Genomic DNA, 18103 nt, shown 5'->3' with positions numbered 1-18103 from the left:
GATATGAGGAATCAAAAGAATGAACACAAGAAACCATTCAAATCTTTCAAAAATGTCCTACCCCATGATAGTGAGCAAGGGCCCGCGTGGGTCAGAGAGCACGTTCTCCCCCCCCTCCATGGAATCAGGTCAATATTTGAGCCTGCCTTGTCTTTCTGAGTAGCGATGCCAGCTCTTTAGAACTGCTTCCTAGAGATATTTGCTATGGCTTCTCCTCTACTGGTCTTCTAGAAGGACTAAAGACTCTTTCTTTCAAAAAGCCTTTCAGCAAATTGAGGTTTTTGATTGGCTTTGTTAAGGCTGATTTGTTGATTCCACACACACACACACACACACCCCTTCCCGATGCTATTTTATTGGTTCAATTGTTGAAATGTTTTAATGTTGTCTTAAGAAAATGAGCCCTGCTAGACCAGACAAGAGGACCATCTAATCCAAGAACCTGTTTTACACACGTGCAAACCAGTTACGCCGAAGGGCCAACAAACAGAGCAGAGAGGCTGAGACCTTCGCCTGGTCTTGCCTTATATTAAAGTCTTAGATGCTTATGCCACAAGTATCTGGGCTGCCTTGTGGGCCTGATACAGACGGAAAGGCAGGATATAAATTAAATAAATAGTTTTTAAAAGAGGAACCTTCTTGTAATCTGCTAGCTGTGCTCTCCGCCCCCCCTGCCATCCCTTCTACTGACTTCCTCCTGTCGTGCCCAGCAGCAGGGCCTTTGAGCCAGTCTTGCTGTTTTTGACTGTTTATAGACTTGCTAACCAATTCTCAAAATGGTGGTTGCGATTTCACAATGTAGCGTTGTGATATCTCAGTTTTCCTCCAGTATATTAACTTTTTTAAGTGTTAAAAATTCCTATCAAGTTTTTTTGGGGGGATTTTTGTGCAAACCTTGGGGGCTATCCAAGGTTTCTAAAAGCATCTCCCCCCACCCCTAGTCCATAGCTAGTCCTCAGTACATAGGTTTTTTGATCTGCACTTTGAGGTCCAGGATCCGCAGGAGATATATGATACATTGGAGTGTTTACACAGCCCAAATACAATCTGAATTAACTCTAGTGGTGAGCCTATATAAATGAATCTGTATGGGGTCAAAGGCAATTTGTGGTGTTAAGACTTGGATGCTGGTATAAACCATTTTGGATCTTGTGAAGTAGCCTCATTCTAACAAGCCTATTTATAACATCACTGTGATATTGCATTATTTTAAAAAAACAAATATTTTTAAATAGCAAAAAGAGCACAATTGTCAAAGTCAGTGAATGACACACATGTTCTTTTTTGTGTTAAGCCATCTGCATTAGAACTCTACAGCCACCTCCCACTCAGAATAATTTTCACCCACCTCCAGCTCAGTATATTGCTTAATCAAGGTGGGTGCAATTTGGTACCCTCGTAGCTTATGCAAGTGGCAAAGTGAATACAGTCCGAGCTGATTTAGCAGTAGTTGATATTGGTGCAATCCATCTGTGCACACACTCTAGCCAGTACCCAGTTAACAAGCACGGTTCCTATGTTCAGTCAATGACTACTGTGAACAGAATTGGTACTAGTTATTGGAGCTTGCCAGCCAGCTGGATAACACAGAGGTCTTATCTACTCTTGAAAAATGGAAGTTAAAAAACTTGGGTGCTGTATTTTGAATATCTGAATATTTGCATATTTGGGGGAAGAAGGTATTAATGTAGCTATAAGACGTCCAAATATGTAGTGTCTTAATGTGAAGTGGTGTTTTAGTTCATAGAGAAATGAATATTTTGAAGATCTTACACTAAATTCTGTGCTTGAGAGATTTGCCAAGTGGTTCCTTAAATGAATATCTGTGAGGGCAAAGAGAAAAAAAAATATTTTGGCGCAGTGTGGTAAGCGGCAGTACTGCAGTCCAAGCTCTGCTCACGACCTGAGTTCGATCCTGGCGGAAGCCGGGTTCAGGTAGCCGGCTCAAGGTTGACTCAGGCTTCCATCCTTCCGAGGTCGGTAAAATGAGTACCCAGTTTCCTGGGGGTAAAGTGTAGATAACTGGGGAAGGCAATGACAAACCACTCCATAAAAAGTCTGCCAAGAAAACGTCGTGATGCGACGTCCCCCTATGGGTCAGTAATGGCTCAGTGCATGCACGGGGGACTCCTTTTACCTTTGCCTTTACCTTTAAATATCTAAGGGCACATGAGGCTCATCCTGTAGGTGTGAATCAAATGAATAAACCATTCCTGTGGGTTCCAGTCACATTCTGCGCATTATACACCCCAATTTCCCCTGCTGTCAGAGACTCAATGATCCATACGTCTACTGAGATTAAAGAAGTAAGCCATGAAATCACGCTTCCTATCATAGCCCTTCTTTCTTTACCCATCATCATCGACGTACGCGGTGTTTGAAACTGTGCATTAAATTTCAGCTGTCAGGTACTTTGGAAATAAATGTGTGATTTAAAAAAAAATTAATTGGCATCATAGAAAAACAAATCCACAGAACAGCGCCCACAACTGCCTTATGCGAATAGGTTTTATTATGTCGGATAATTATAAACCAAATAGGGCTAGGCAGAGGCAGGAAAAGAAAGATGGTTGTTGCATGATGTGAGCAAAAGGCATAATATCTTCTCAAGACATGTTTGTGCCACACCTGTGGAAAATAACTTTGGAACTCTTTCTCCAGGGAGACTCTCCCGTCCCCTTCTGTTGCCATCTTTTGCTGGCGGGCGAAGACATTTTTGTTTCATTTGGCATTTCCTCAGTAATCCCTCCTTTCTTCCTTATGTTTAATTGTTGCCTTTTTTGTCTTTGTATGTATGTTTTAGCTCGGTTTCAATTGTTCTAATATGTGTGTTGTGTTTGGTTTTAATGTTTTTGAAGATGTATGCTTGTTGTATATGTTTTTAATCTGTTAGTTGCCTTAATAACCCTGATGACAGCAGAAAAGGTGGGGCTTAAATTAATTGTAAAATTGATAAGTGTGTGTGTGTGTAAGTATAGTTTTTTTTTTTAAAAAAAAACACCCAAACCTGGAGTTGCATGGTGGCCTCTAAAGTAAGATGGTTCCAAAACTAAATGAAAGTAACATTTAAATATTGGTGACTTGAAGAAGCTATCTAACTGATTGATGGTAGCTGGCTTTTTACAGGGTGCCATTTAAAAGAAATGTCAGCATGTCAGCGGGCCTTGTGGATTGCCTGACTGGCAGGCTGTTTGTGAAGACCGAGTTCTCAGGAGCATGTGGTGTTGAGAGAATCTGGCAATTTCTGACCGTCCTTTGAAAGACTGTTAAGTGCTTTCCTCCTTCTGGCGTGAGCGATGCCCTGGTTCGGTGGAAGAAAATTGGAGGCATTCTTATTTGATGAAAACTAATAATCATCATCCGTTGGGGGGAACCAAGAATTACTCATATGCCATTTCTCTGGATGCTTTTTCTGGCAGAGGTAGCTTATCCCGTGTAACTCCTAAGGTCAGTATTACTGGCCCATGAAATAACAGTCTTGCTTGAGTTCTTTTGCCTGGAAATAACACGGAGCTCTTGAGCTCTTCCTGTGTTGACTGCCAAGAGGTGGCGCCACGTTGCAATACTTTGCATACCGTTTTATGAATTTTCCCCACAAAACGTGGTATTCGTGTGGCATAGATGTGATAGATGCCTGGATCTGATGGTATAACTTAATGGTTAGGAGGTAGTTTGGTATTGTGTCTTGCAAGATTGTTGGGTTGGAAATCCCTTAAAATAGTGAAGGCCCCTGATGCCATTTATAGTTGGCTTTGTTCTTCTTCCTCCTAAACAGGCTTCTAGTGTATAAAATGTAGCATCTTATTTTAGAAATATTCTTTAATTGGATTAGAAAATAAAACCCTTTGGATTGATTGAGCTTGTACGTTGTGTACCATGTGGAAAGTAGTGCATTTGCTAATTAAAGTGCCGAAAGCCTTTTAGTTATATTCTGTTTTCATGGTGGCGTGGGCAGTATATGTTAAAAACAGATTTGGTCAAAATATTTTGGAGAAAAGAGATCCAATTGAGATCTGAACAATGAAGAAAAGATAATGTTGCAATTAACTTATTGCATTTTTGTTAGCGGTACATTGAAGAACAAAACAAGAAAGGGTTGATGTGTTTGTATGGGTAAAGCTTAACTTTAATGTATAACTGAAACTATTTTCACTCGAGAACTAGAGTTTAATGTCCACAAAACAGTATAATTTTCCTTAAGATGATGCATGAAGTTGTAGTTAAATACACAATATCTTTTGGTCCTGTTTTGCTTATGTATGTGGTGAAGGGTATATTTCCCCTTAAAACTGTCTACATAATTAAGGTTGGGTCACCTTTCACAGATTGTCTCATTATATTTCAATATTTTGTGAAAGCAATGAACTGCCATGTTTCCTTTGTGTAGATGGTAACCTAATATCTCCCCCCCCCCCACACACACACATCATGAAAATTTATGTCCTCTAATAACAAAGGCAACCCTGACCTGGATAGCCCAGATGAACCTGATCTTGTCAGATCTCAGAAGCTAAGCAGGGTCAGCCTTGGTTAGTAGTGGATGGGAGACCTCCAACGAAGGCCAGGGTTGCAGAGGCAGGCAATGGCAGGCCACCTCTGTTAGTCTCTTGCCATAAAAACCCCACCAGGGGTCACCATAAATCAACTGTGACTTGAGGGCTCTCTCCACCAATAATAAAGGCAGAAGTAGAGCAAGATCTGGGTCCAATAGCACCTTAAAACCAACTAGATTTCCAGTGTATGTGTTTTTGAGAGTTAGAGTTCCCCTCGTCAGATTCATCTCTCAAATGCTCATACTCTGGGGATCTAGTTGGTCTTTGAGATGCTGTTGGACGTGGATCTTGCTCTTCAACCACAGAGCAGCATGGCTACCCACCTGAAACTAAAGGCAGGAGTGATTCTTTACCAAAATTTAAATCAGTATTTTGACCAGTCTATTGACCAATGTTTGTCCCTTTTGAGCAGCCTGCCCTTCTCTATTTTTATAATAACTGTGGGGCCATCTAGCGTGATGCTGTTTTGAATCACAGCCCTTATACTTCATCACAGTGAAGGAATGAAGGGAAGACTGTTGACTGAGCCTCTAAAGCCAAGTACTATTTGATGTGCAATGTGCACATGCAACGTACAGTCCTCTTACCCTAGATTCATTAATCCAGAACAGTTACCATTTGTGGCTTCCATACTCAACTGTCCGTCAGTGTGGTGGAGAGTGCTGGCTTATGGTGGCGTCTGGTTGCAAGAGACTATCAGAGGTGGTTTGCCATTGCCTGCCTCTGCAACCCTGGCCGTCATTGAAGGTCTCCCATCCAATTGCTAACCAAGCTGACCCTGCTTAGCTTCTGAGATGTGACAAGATCAGGCTCTCCTGGGCTATCCTGGTCAGGGCAGTCCATCAGTAAGCACATGGAAGTTAACACCGTTCTTATTCTGTCTCTTTGTAGGCAAAAACTGGGATTTATCTGCTGCTCTGAGTGACTATGAACAACTGAGACAGGTTCATACGGCGAACCTTCCCCAAGTGTTCAATGAAGGGAAGTACCCCAAGCAGCAGCTGCAGGAAAGAGAGCCTCCTCAGCCAGTGAACAAGCATGAACGGCCGTCTCTTCAAAGACAGGATGATCTTGCTCAAGGTAAAATGCTTCCAACTGCAGAGTGTTGATAAGAAAGCAGCGGAGAGAGGCCATTTTGTAAGCAGCAAGAATTAGAGTCAAACCTTTGAGAGAAGGATTGCCGCAATATGCTGGCTGGCCGGTCCACTGCGGCCCTTTGAAGAAGAGAGTTCCCTCCATTCAGATGGTACTAACGCCCTCCTCAGTTATACGTGTGTTGACGTTGCCTTTTTATGTAGTTTCATTATTTCCTTAAGAGATTTTGTTTGTTTACCATTCTTATCCACTGTATATGACCTTCAAAGCAGCATATGCTGTCTTTGAAAACAGTACACCAAAGTAGAAATAAAGAATAAAAATAAAATATCCAGCGCCTTCACCTTTGGTTCACTTCCAAAGTAATGTCAGTAAAACAAAATTTGAGTCCAGGAACACCTTGAAGACCAACACAGTTTTTTCAGGAGAGAGGCTTTTGCGAGTCAAAACTCACTTTATCAAGTATGGATATCTGACGGTGAGCTTTGACTCACAAAGGCTTGTACTGTGGAAAATTGGGTTGGTCTGGACTTGGATTTTGTTCTGTTACTAAAGACGAACACAGCTACCCCTCGGAGACCAACTCCGTTATTGTTTCTGCTTGGGCTGATTACCCCTTGCAGCATCACAGGACGTGTACTCAACCCCCTCCGCCCGAAATGCCTGGAGTGGGAACCACTGTGGTGTAGTGGTTAGAGTGTTGGCCAAGGATTGGGGAGACCCAGGTTTGAATCCCCGCTCTGCCATGTAAGATCTCTGGGTGACCTTGGGCCAGTCACACTCTCTGAGCCTAACCTATTTCACAGCAAGTTTCGGGTCCAGCAGCACCTTAAAGACCAACTAGATTTCCAGAGTATGAGCTTTCAAGAGTCAAAGCTCCCTTCATCAACATGTGGTTTTGAGGATAAAATGGAGAAGAGGAGAACATTGTAAACTGCTTTGGTGCCTGCGAAGCATACTTTAGGCAGACAGTAATTGTTAATCTCTATGGGGGCAGTGTTTCTTCCGACTGATCCTGGCGGCAGGATAGTGGCCAACAAGACTTGGAGCCAAAACACACGAGAAGAAATACCTAGGTTCAGCATGTGTTCTCTTACCTCAAGGTTTTCCGGGATCTGTAGGCGTCCTGGAAGCTTAAAGTTTAGCATTTACAGAGCAGCAGGAAGGGGAATACAGGCGCCTGCATTTCCCTTCCCCTCCCTGCTGCTCTGTAAATGCTAAACTTTAAGCTTCCAGGACGCCTACAGATCCCGGAAAACCTTGAGGTAAGAGAACACGTGCTGAACCTGGGTATTTCTTCTCGTGTGTTTTGGCTCTTGGGGACAGATTTTGTTTCAGTGACCAATCCCAGTGCTCCAGGCCTTTGTGGCACTTCTACTTTCAACCCGTGGTGGCCACAGGGCAAGTACACCCCCCCGTACACTCCTCACACCCCTCCCTCCCAGTCTCCTGAGCTTACACTCATCAGCCGCATGTTGCCAGCCTTTTTGGGTTATTTGCTTCAATCGCATAGAGCTATCAGGTTTGATGGTTGTCCTGGAATCTGAATTCCGTGAATTAACTTATTTTCGGATGGGGAAGATTGACATCTGGAGGATCTCATCTGCGTAGGTAGGTGAGATTGATGACTGTGGCAGAACAGTTCCCAGGTCCCCCCTCCTTAGCACTGAGGGTATTTAACACCTCTCATCCTTCCGAAAGGACCACAGCATTTAGTCAGTAATGGGGCCTAATATATCGGAAATGGGAGGGAAGGGGAAAGAAATCGTTAAAACCGTATTTTTTTAAAATGCTGTAAGCCACATGTAGAACTTCACTGTGAAAAACAACATATCACTATGAGATAATTAAATTACCTTCTGGTAATCATTTACAGCCCTAGGTAAGTGTGTGCAAAGTGCAGTCCAGTCACAGCTGACTTAGGGTGGCCCAATAGGGTTTTCAAGGCAAGATCTGCACCTTGAGGTCCAGGATCAGCACGCACAGGTGGTTTGCCATTGCCTGCCTCTGCAGAGCAACCTTGGGCCTCCTTGGTGGTCTCCCATCCAAGTACTAACCAGGGCTGACCCTGCTTAGCTTCTGAGATCTGACATGTCATGGCACAGCCCTAGATAGATGTCATAAATTCAAAGTTGGCAACAGGCACGTTTTGAGAGACGCATGAATTACCGCTTTGCGTACTACCAGATACATGTAAGAACATTAAACTCTTTTTTGTTACTTATTCTTAGGTAGGTTCATCATGTTGGCTTTGCTTCCTGGGACTAGAAGAGAAGGGAAAGCTGGTTACCTGAAGGTGCTTTTCCTTAACCCAGGAGACCTCAAACAATAGGCAGAGACTCAGAATATAACCCATCTTTTGGCTTACTTTTTTCCAGTTGCTTTGAAGTCACAGAAGGTTTTGTAAGCCTCCAGCTATGCTCCTCCTAGCAGTTCAGGGGCAGTGGGGATTTCCAAGGTCTATAAGCAGCTGTGGACAACATTAAACAGTGCTGGAATGTATTTACGCTTCTGGCTTTTTAACCTCTTGGGTAGTTGGGCAGGCTCAGTTTCTCTCACCAGAAAGAGGCAGGCAGTGCTTGTTTTTTATAAGAGAGGGTGTGTTTTCTGAAAACCCTGTTCCTGCAAATGCCATCTTGCTTTTAGAAGAGAAACAGAACCTGTCTTTAGATTTAAGCATAAAGGTTGCAACAGTTGGAGATGAAAGCTGGCCCTGGTCTGTTTGATGCTTTGTTATGATGCCAAGGGGGTGACTCTTTGATGCGTTTCGTTTTGATATGTGAAGAAAGCTGGAAAATGAAATCATGAATAATTGTTTAAAGCATGTCCTGGTACCTAGTATTTCAAGAAAATGGTGGTAACTCTCTGAATCTGGTTTTTTTGTGTGTGTACACTAGCATATTTCCTTCTCCCATAGAGAAAAATAGGAACCTGGCAAAGTCTCAGAGAGCAGGAAGGGAATGGTTGATCAGGAGTTGGAAAAAGCGGCCTCTCTGTTTGTATAACTCGCCTTTCCTTCTTGCAAGAAAAAGTGGAATAAATTATGTTAAAGAATGAAATGGATAAATTTGCACAGTAGATAAACATCAGAAATTGTAAATGCACTGCTCTGTGTACAGCTGTGCAGTTCCACATACTAAGGTTCTCTCAGTTAGCACAGGATAATTAACTTGCTAGCTCTGCCGTCTTAATTTGGGGCCAATCTAGATCTTTAACTCTCTCCTTGGGTTCCATAAAATATGGTAGAACTTGCTTATGTTTTGACTTCACGGTGAAGAATTTACAGTGTATTCCTTTAAAAAAATGTTGTCCTTGTAAGTTCTTTTGTTTTGTTCATCTTCATTGCATGTTTTGTTCGTGCTATTTTTACTTTAAATGCTATTTTATATACCGTTGATATAAAAATTGCGTTCAGAATTGTATAAATGTAATGGTAACAAATTCAGCATTAGGAGATAGAAAGCGATGTGAAAATAAAGACTTAATTGTTTGATTTTTACAAGAGAAAACAAAATAGGGGATTTTTAAATAATGGGCAGTGAAATTTGATAGTATTCCTTGTTCTGACAGCCTGTATCTCTCCCCCCACCCCAGGCATTACAGTAGCTTCCACACATTTAGTATGGCTTCTAGTAAAGTTAACTATCCTTGCAATAGAGTCAATTGGATGCTAACAATGTACTTGACCTCAAGTCATTCAGCATCTTATCTGGCTTTTCTAATTTGCAAGAGTTAATATGATGGTTTCTAAGTATGTTTTGAGGTTTTCCGTGGCTGTTTGTTCCTGTGCCTTTGAATACATAATTTGCTTTTAGCAAATGCACAGGGAGTGATAATTCTTCATTAACTCATAATCAAATGACAGATTTCTGTTTCTTATGTTGGGAGCAACAGAAGTCAGGAGAGACCCTTGTGTCCACCAAAGTAAAGTTGGCTGAAAATGTGCCCTTGGTTTCATTTTGCTCATCTTTTTTTTCTTTTCCGAAGCAGAAAAAAGGCTTTCTAGAGGAATTTCCCATGCCAGCTCAGCAATAGTCTCCCTTGCCCGTTCCCATGTGGCCAGCGAATGCAACAGTGAACACTTCCCCTTGGAGATGCCTGTCTACACATTCCAGCTCCCTGATCTCAGCGTCTACAGCGAGGACTTCAGGAGCTTCATTGAGCGAGATTTGATCGAGCAAGCAACCATGGTGGCTTTGGAACAAGCAGGTGAGGGAATACCTTCAGCAAAAAGAAGACGAGGCCTAGGGGAGAAAAGTGATGCAAGTTTATCCAGTTAGGAATACATGAAGAGAACGAAGAGACAGAATTTCTGAGACCAATACTTTTCAGAATAGCAAGATCCAAGGCCCGTGCCACTGTAAAGACCAACTAGATTTCTAGAGTATGAGCTTTCGAGAGTCAGAGCAGTTGATAGTAGGTTCATGGCAAGCAAAAGAAGGTATTTCTTCACATAGTGTAGACTCCATAAGATGCGGTGGGGCCTTTAGCTTAATAATAACATTCGATTTATATACTGCCCTTCAGGACAACTTAATGCCCACTCAGAGCAGTTTACAAAGTATGTTATTATTATCCTCATGACAATCACCCTGTGAGGTGGGTGGGGCTGAGAGAGCTCCACAGAGCTGTGACTAGCCCAAGGTCACCCAGCTGGCTTCAAGTGGAGGAGTGGGGAATCAAACCTGGTTCTCCAGATTAGAGTCCTGCACTCTTAACCACTACACCAAAACTGGCTCTCTGTGGCTTAGATCTGTGCAATTTGCTTTTAAGAAGGGTAAGATACGTTCATGAAGGGCAAGTCTGTTAATTGCTGTTTGGTGGAATAGAATCTCCATGTTTGGGGGCAAAACACTTCTGTTTACTGGGCACAAACTGGTATGGTGATTGCTTTTGTACTCCACTCCTCAGCTCTGGCTGCACCTGTTTGGATACAAAAGCTGTGTTTGAGGGACCTTGGACTGACCCAGCAAAGCAGTTCTTAGTTCCTGCATTTTGTATGAAACAGAATTCTAGAGGAATATTTCAGTAATTTCATTAGGTAGAGTAAGAGATTGAAAGAATTTTTCTATAATGCTGCTGTTCAGAAATGTGCAGATATAGAATCGCCTGTCCATATGTGGGCCTGTCCTTGGTGATTAGACTCAGAGATGGGCAGATTTGACAAATGAACAGTAATAATCTCTCTGAAGGTCACTGCAGCTTGGTTCCTACACAGTGCCTAAGCTTCATGTTAGAGTTCTTAGCCTCAGTCTTGCACATTTCATTCCGCTTCTTTTACATGCTCCAGTTGCCTTTCTTTCTCAGCAGATAATGGTAGGCTGTTATATGTGAACCAACAAGTGATGCCCCCCCCCCGAGTCATTTGTGGTTTCTAGTTTGGGTTTGAAGGGCGTGCACATATTAGTTGCTAGTTTGGGTGCCATGGGAAAAGACTCCAGTTCCAGGACGAAGTACACATTTCTGGTGTAGCGTGGTGGTTAAGCGGTTGTGTCGGAGTGCGGCACTTTACTGGTTTGGATCTCATTACTGCCCTGAACTCACCAGCTGGCCGTGGGTAAGCCATTCCTCTCCACCCCAGCTCCTCAGCTGCATTGTGGGAATAATAACACTGACTTTGTTCACCACTTTGAGTGAGCAGTAATCTGTCCAGAACTGTGGTATACAAATGAGCATTATTATTATTACTTCTTGGATAGGTAATACTTCACTGATGATAATACTAACACTGCTATTTCTTTTCTGTAACACTTTGAGAAATTGTGTCCCCTAGCCGACAGATATCTATATGCAGTAAATAAATTTTAAAAAAGAATTGTTTTGTGTGGCAGTTCTTCCAGAGTTACACAAACTGTTGTTGTGCTACAACAATTCAACAAAGAGGTTTTTTTCTTCAAGTAACAAAGAGGCACCATGTCCAAGGCTTGTTTGGCCAGTACCTTCTTCACTATAGACAACACCTGTTAAAATTTTATAGCTGTTGTAATGGGCTTTATTAGTGTTGTTGAAGCGGCATCGTTGATTTGTCTTTTCACTGCCTCTACATTATTGCCAAAATATTCTGCACGGAGCAGGTGACAGGTTGTTGTTTCACAGAGCCTGCGAGGAAGGAGTTGCTAAAAATGAGAACATGTTATTTCCAATTTTATCTTTCCCAAAGGCTGTCCAACACGCTTTAAATTATTCTTCCCAAAAGCACTCCTAATTTAGATTTAATAAAACTGGTTTAGGGATATTAAGTGGATACCAGCTGAGACTTGTGGAATACATCTGAAGATTACCAAGGTTTTGTATAACCCAAACTACTATTTATAGTGAATATATTTTGCAGTATATCCCTTTTATGCTGTTGTTTTCTGTAATGGTCCTGGATTAAACTCTCAGGTGAATGGGGGACATGGAAAATTGAATCATTACCTTGCTAGCAAACTCGATTTTTAGTTTGAGGCAGGGCTCGACAAATCCCAGAAGTCAGGTTGCCATGGTGCCTAGAAATTTCATTGTGGCACCTAGTATTTCAGTATTAGGTTTTGTGGTAGAAATAATTAGAAACCTAGGAAACCGTGAAGAGTAAAAAATTAGTCTGGCTCCTAAATTTTTGGGTTGGCTCCCAGAGCTAATTTTTTCCCCTCAAGACCTGGCTTGAGGCATCTCAATAAGTGCTGTTTTCACTTACTTGGATAGAAGCAAATCCACTCCTACATCTGTCCTTTTCCAGTGTTGGCGTTTGTAGGAACGAGCCTTCAGCCTCTTGGAAGTCCATTACCTGTGAAGTATTCTTAATCTCACTTTGATCAGTCTCATACTACCCATCGCCGTAAGATTTCTGCATTATATTGGAGAGTATTGCAAGCTTTGAAATCAGCACAGCTTAAAAGTGCTTGACCGTGACTGGGTTGTGTCCTATAAATTTGAATTTCCGCCTCCCTTGCCCCAGGTCGTCTTAACTGGTGGTCCACGGTGTGTACAAGTTGTAAACGGCTTCTTCCACTGGCAACCACGGGGGATGGAAACTGCCTCTTACATGCTGCTTCTCTAGGTAGGTCCTCCTTCTGTTAGAGCAGTATATTTCCTTTTTGTTAGTTTGTTTTGAATGTTTATATCCCATCTTTCCTTTTCAAAAGAACTCCACTGACACTTATGGGTAAGACCTCAAGATGTATAAAGAGGTGTGGTTAAGAGAGTTCCTCTTATTCATAATGGTTTGGTGTACTAAAGGCCAGGGCTCATTTCAAGGGGGAACGCACAGGAACGCAGTTCCAGCAGTTCCTCAAAGAGGTCACATGACAGGTGGCCCCGCCCACCTGACTCTCGGCCATTTTGGGCCCATTTCAGCCTGGATTGGGGCTGAAACGGCCCGGATCGGACCTCTGACGGGTGGTGGATCACTCTTCCACTCAGCAGCGGCCTGGTCTTGACCATTTCGGGCCCCTATTCGGCCATTTTCAGCCCCCTTTTGCCATTTTGGGCCCAATTTCAGCCCTGAATGGCCAGAATTGGGTCCAAAACATCCAGGATAGGTGGTGTCAGGGGGTGTGTCATATGCAAATCAGTTATGCCAATGACATACTTCCGATGATGGCGAGGGGCGTGGCATATGCTAATGAGTTATGCTAATGAGTTCCTCCAGCTCTTTTTCTATGAAATGACCCCTGCTAAAGGCCATACTGCAGCAAGTGGTATCTTTGACTAAGAGCTCTGGTCCTCCAAGCAACTTTAAGAATTTCCGTATCTCACAGCCTCCATTCGTGATCTATACATTTTGCACAGATGTGATCTACAGCACAGAATTATTGTGAGATAAGGAAGCATTGCCTTTTATAAGATTTCAAGGTAAGATGGGGACTAAATAGAAATAAAATGCGGTTCTGTCCTTTTTTTGCTCCGTAAGTTATTCTGGATATGTCAGGATCTGTTCAGTTTGATGGATGACAGAAGCTTCACCAGCATATTGGCTGAGATAAAGGTGCAGCAACAAATTAAACTTTTGACCTGTAGGACCATCACGTGATATCCCTAAAATGCCCAGACTTGATGCAGGCAAAGATTGCGTTTTAATTTGGAAGCATTTGTATCCTCCACTGTATTGCAGGCTCAGGTGTGAGATATGAAGAGCATTTAGTACATCTCACACTTTTATACATATTCTTGGGTCTTCTGTGTCATTTCTGTTTCCTTATTATTAGCATAATAATTGTTGCTAGATAGTTGTTAAACCAGGTGAATGAAAACTGAGGACCATGTTATTGCAGAAACCAGGAAAGCTTTTGAGTTCTTTCTTCCTCTACTTGAGTTCTGTTGCTCTGAAACTTAGTCACAAACCCACTGGCTACAGCTACAAAAAAGAACTATGTGCAAAATGGCGGCTTCTGCTCCATTTCTTAATAAGCGTCCAGCTCATCTGGGACGTTGCTGGCCCTGCCTAGTTGCCCATAATGCTACTGGTGGGCTTGGAATCCACTTAGGCTTGCAACAGCAGCCGTATGATCTTGTATCTTGAAGTAGGATATGGATACCCGCGTGATTGCAGTGACAGCTGGCACCTCCACGTGATCCTCACACAGTAATACGTGCACCGGTCAGTTTGCCAGTAATTAACATCTATTGGGAACATAATATTTTTTCAGCCATTTACAAGGGTCACTTTTAAAAACAGTTCAATAAAGAAATAGACATGGTTAAATAACTTCAAAATGTTTTAAGTGGTTCATTTCACCTCGCTGGTACCACTGTTGATCGGTCTCGTTTCTTTTCTAAACCTTAACCAGGCTCAGAGTGTAAGTTTGTTTTCTCTCTCCCGTGCGCACTCAGCAACGCAGACACCTGCAACCCCACATTTCTCTGCCAGCTGTACTACTCTGCTAACATTTTTAAGAAGCCCCTTCAATGTCTTTGTTGAATTCAGTATTGCTCCTATTAACCTGTTTAACACTGGCAGCATTAAAGCAATAATTAGAAGTACTGGTTGAGTACTGGATCCGGTGGAGTACCGGATTAGATTCAAGGTTTTGGTATTAACCTATAAAGCCCTATGCGGACTGGGACCGGCATATCTGCAGGACCGCCTCTCCCTATATGAGCCCCAGAGGACGCTTCGATCCAGCAACAAACAGCTGTTAATGGTCCCTGGCCCCAAGGAGGCCCGCCTAGCATCGACCAGGGCCAGGGCCTTTTCGGTCCTGGCTCCAACCTGGTGGAATGCTCTGCCGGGCCTGCAAGATGGAGCTGTTTCGCCAGGCGTATGGTTGACGCTGGTTGGGCCTCCCCCCTGGCCGACGAGGGGAAAACATACCCCCCCTACCCACGCAGCCTGTTAAATACTTTGGAGATGGTTGGGTGGTGGTTATTGGAAAAGTCTGCTGCTGTGTGTTCTAAATATTTATGTGGTTTTATTGATTTTAAAGTTATATGTATTTTAAATTACTATACCGATTGTAATCTGCCCTGAGCCTGCTGATGCAGGGAGGGCGGAATATAAATGGAATTAAATAAATAAATAAATAAATAAATAAATAATTAGAAAAACAATACAGACACCTGCCCAGCTTCAAGTCATCATCATTCAGCACGTTTTGCACCATTTCAGTGTGGCTGCTGGATCTGTAATGCTCACTGTATGTTCTTCCTTGCCTTTAGGGATGTGGGGCTTCCATGACAGGGACCTCGTGTTGCGGAAAGCCCTCTATACCATGATGAGGAGCGGCGCTGAAAGGGAAGCCCTCAAGCGGCGGTGGAGGTGGCAGCAGACGCAGCAGAATAAGGAGGTTGGTGTGGCATGAAGAGGCAAGAGATTGCCCAGCGCTTCGTTTTGAACGTGTGGTCACAAAGGCGTTGTCCTCCGAATCGCTTACGGGTGCCCAGACTTACCCCGCCTTGAAAGAAAGGCGGGCTACAAATAACCTAAATAAATAAATAAATAAAATACGCTCTCTTCTCTCCCCTAGTCCGGGCTCGTTTATACAGAAGAAGAGTGGGAGCGGGAATGGCATGAACTTCTCAAGCTGGCTTCGAGCGAACCACGCACTCACTTCAGCAAAAATGGAGGCACTGGTGGAGGGTAAGATTGGATTAGGAGGCCTTGTTTCTGCTTTACTTGGCTGCCAGCGGGTTATTTTCTGAAGTACTGTATAATTGAGTCTTTTCGGTAGATCTAATCCGGCATAGAGAAATGTGCCTACTTTTACTTGGTGCATTCCTTCCAAAGAAAGTGCTGTAGGGGAGGACGGGGGCAAGGGAAGCCTTTTATTGAACAGATTAACAGTGCTGCATCTTTCTCATACAAGGGTTGCAGCACCAGCCATGAGCGGAAAGGCCTTCGTCGTTCAGGAAACAAAGATGGCTAATATTCTTCTAGAACACAAAACTGGATAAAAAGAAATTTTTCTTCCTCGTGCCTCTTTAAAATGCTGCTGAAAGTTCGGGGCCCCCTGATTTGTTTAGCAAAACTGAACAGTTAAACAGCCTCTCCCCTCCCCTTGTGACCCTGACCTGAATTGAGTCTCTGTGTCCGTTCGTGCACCCGTATACAGTTTACCTTTTACAGACAACAGAGATCTGTGATCTAGGTCACATTTGTTTTATGTCTTCCAAGAGATTTTGGCCTAGATGGCATCAGGAGGTCCTCCCGTGCAGCGCCCACGTCTGCCAGACACAATGGCACGGACTTGGTTTCCCCATGCAGAGTTGCAAAACGAAACAGGGGTGGTTTGCCCTGAGTGCTTTAAAGACACCCATGTGAACTAATGCGTTTCAACAAATCGGTACTTCTCCAGGGCCTTGTAGTTACTCAGCACGATTTCCCAAGGCTTATTTTTAGAAGCGATTTATCAGTTGCCTCGTAGCTTCTACTTACTTATATGCTTTCCTACCGGCCCCCCCCCCTTTAAGCATTATCTTCTGCTTCATCCTTAGCATGCCCAGGGCAGGCAGCACCTTTATAAAAAGCTTGGTGGGGGGAGCTTAGGTATAAATGCCGTGCTTTAATTTAGTTTGTTTTTCACTTTCATCATCTCAAAAATCTCTGTGTTCTGTCCTTTTTTTTTTTTTTTTTTAGAAAAAGAAGTGGCTAATATATGCTGCTTCTGTATTCAGGTCCTTATTAGCAGTTTTCCCCCAACCTCATTCTGTCCTCAGACAATTTTTTTTTTACCTCATGTTTTGCACAGCTTGGTGCTCTCCAATTAGAAATGTGCTGAGATGTGTTTTCGACAAAAGATCTCAGTCTTTAAAGAGTCCCTTTTGACAGCTTAATTTCTCTGGAAATCAAAACATGTACATCATAGAGCACTAATAAATATTTTAAATATTTAATGCTGTAGTTCTCAAAGTCAGACCTCCTTATGGGAGGAGTTGTGAATCTCTGGTGGGAGGGGGGGATACAGTCTCCCCTCCCTCATCCGCCAAACTTTTCCAGATTAGTAACAGGACATAGTCTATAAGAAACATCTTAAAGTGTATAATAATGCTGATAAATGAAACGGAGACAAAACGTTCTAAAACTAGTAGAAGAGTAATGATGGACAGAGTTTTGTCTTAGCTACAGTAGCCACGGAGAAGAAAAAGAGGCTCTGGCCAAATGTTCTCAGGGAAGAAATAGCCTTTAAAAAGCCTTCTTCCACCTTTCTTGCTCCTCTTATGGAGAAGGTGAACCAAGCTGTGCCTCATTGCTTGAGTGCAAAACTCTCTTGGATCTTAAGATCTGTCCCAAGATTGCAAGGAGATATTTTCTAAGACAGTTAGGAGGAGCCGCTATTTAAATGCAGTTCTTGCCTCTGCAGTATGGGGTAGGGAGAAAGGGCCCAGGGGAGATTCTTGCAGGTTTTGATTTTCTTTGCAAAGAATGAATGTCTGAATGAGGCCCAGCTGAGAAGGGCAACTCAAGTGCAAGGCTGTTATGGCCAGACTTGGAAGGAGAAAGGTGGCCAAAACAACCTTCAGTCTACCTCTTCATAAGCATAAGAACATAAGCAAAGCCATGTTGGATCAGGCCAGTGGCCCATCCAGTCCAACATTCTGTCACACACAGTGGCTAGAAATCCAGTGCCATCTAAAGGACTGTCAGTGAGGCCAGGACACCAGAAGCCCTCCCACTGCCTTCCTTCCAGCACCAAGACAACAGAGCACCACCTCCCCACAAAGAGAATACCATCTATCTCCTGTGGCTAATAGCCACTGATGGACCTCTGCTCCATATATTTGTCCAGTCCCCTCTTGAAGCTGGCAATGCTTGTAGCTGCCACCACCTCCTGTGGCAACGAATTCCATGTGTTTATCACCCTTTGTGTAAAGTAGTATTTTCTTCTATCTGTTCTAACCCGACTGCTCAATAATTTCATAGAGTGCCCACGAGTTCTTGTATTGTGAGAAAGGGAGAAAAACACATCTTTCTCGACCTTCTCTAACCCGTGCATTATCTTGTAAACCTCTATCATGTCTCCCCTCAGTCGTCTTTTCTC

At 43.1% G+C, this 18103-nt stretch overlaps 1 protein-coding gene across 1 annotated transcript in view; it reads left to right on the top strand.

The window, feature by feature from the left end:
* OTUD7A (OTU deubiquitinase 7A) overlaps positions 1–18103 on the top strand; it is a 64820-nt gene that overhangs the window by 19964 nt on the left and 26753 nt on the right. Inside the window, exons 3-7 of the mRNA XM_055002833.1 lie at positions 5445–5633; positions 9639–9857; positions 12586–12687; positions 15285–15412; positions 15593–15705. Coding sequence (XP_054858808.1) covers positions 5445–5633; positions 9639–9857; positions 12586–12687; positions 15285–15412; positions 15593–15705 — 751 coding nt within the window. The remainder of the gene's footprint in view (positions 1–5444; positions 5634–9638; positions 9858–12585; positions 12688–15284; positions 15413–15592; positions 15706–18103) is intronic.

The sequence above is a fragment of the Eublepharis macularius genome, chromosome 18, assembly GCF_028583425.1.
Source record: "Eublepharis macularius isolate TG4126 chromosome 18, MPM_Emac_v1.0, whole genome shotgun sequence".
Classification (NCBI taxonomy): Eukaryota; Metazoa; Chordata; class Lepidosauria; order Squamata; family Eublepharidae; genus Eublepharis; species Eublepharis macularius.
The sequence above is the reverse complement of the archived record's forward strand: the minus strand, read 5'-3'. Positions and strand labels throughout refer to the sequence as shown.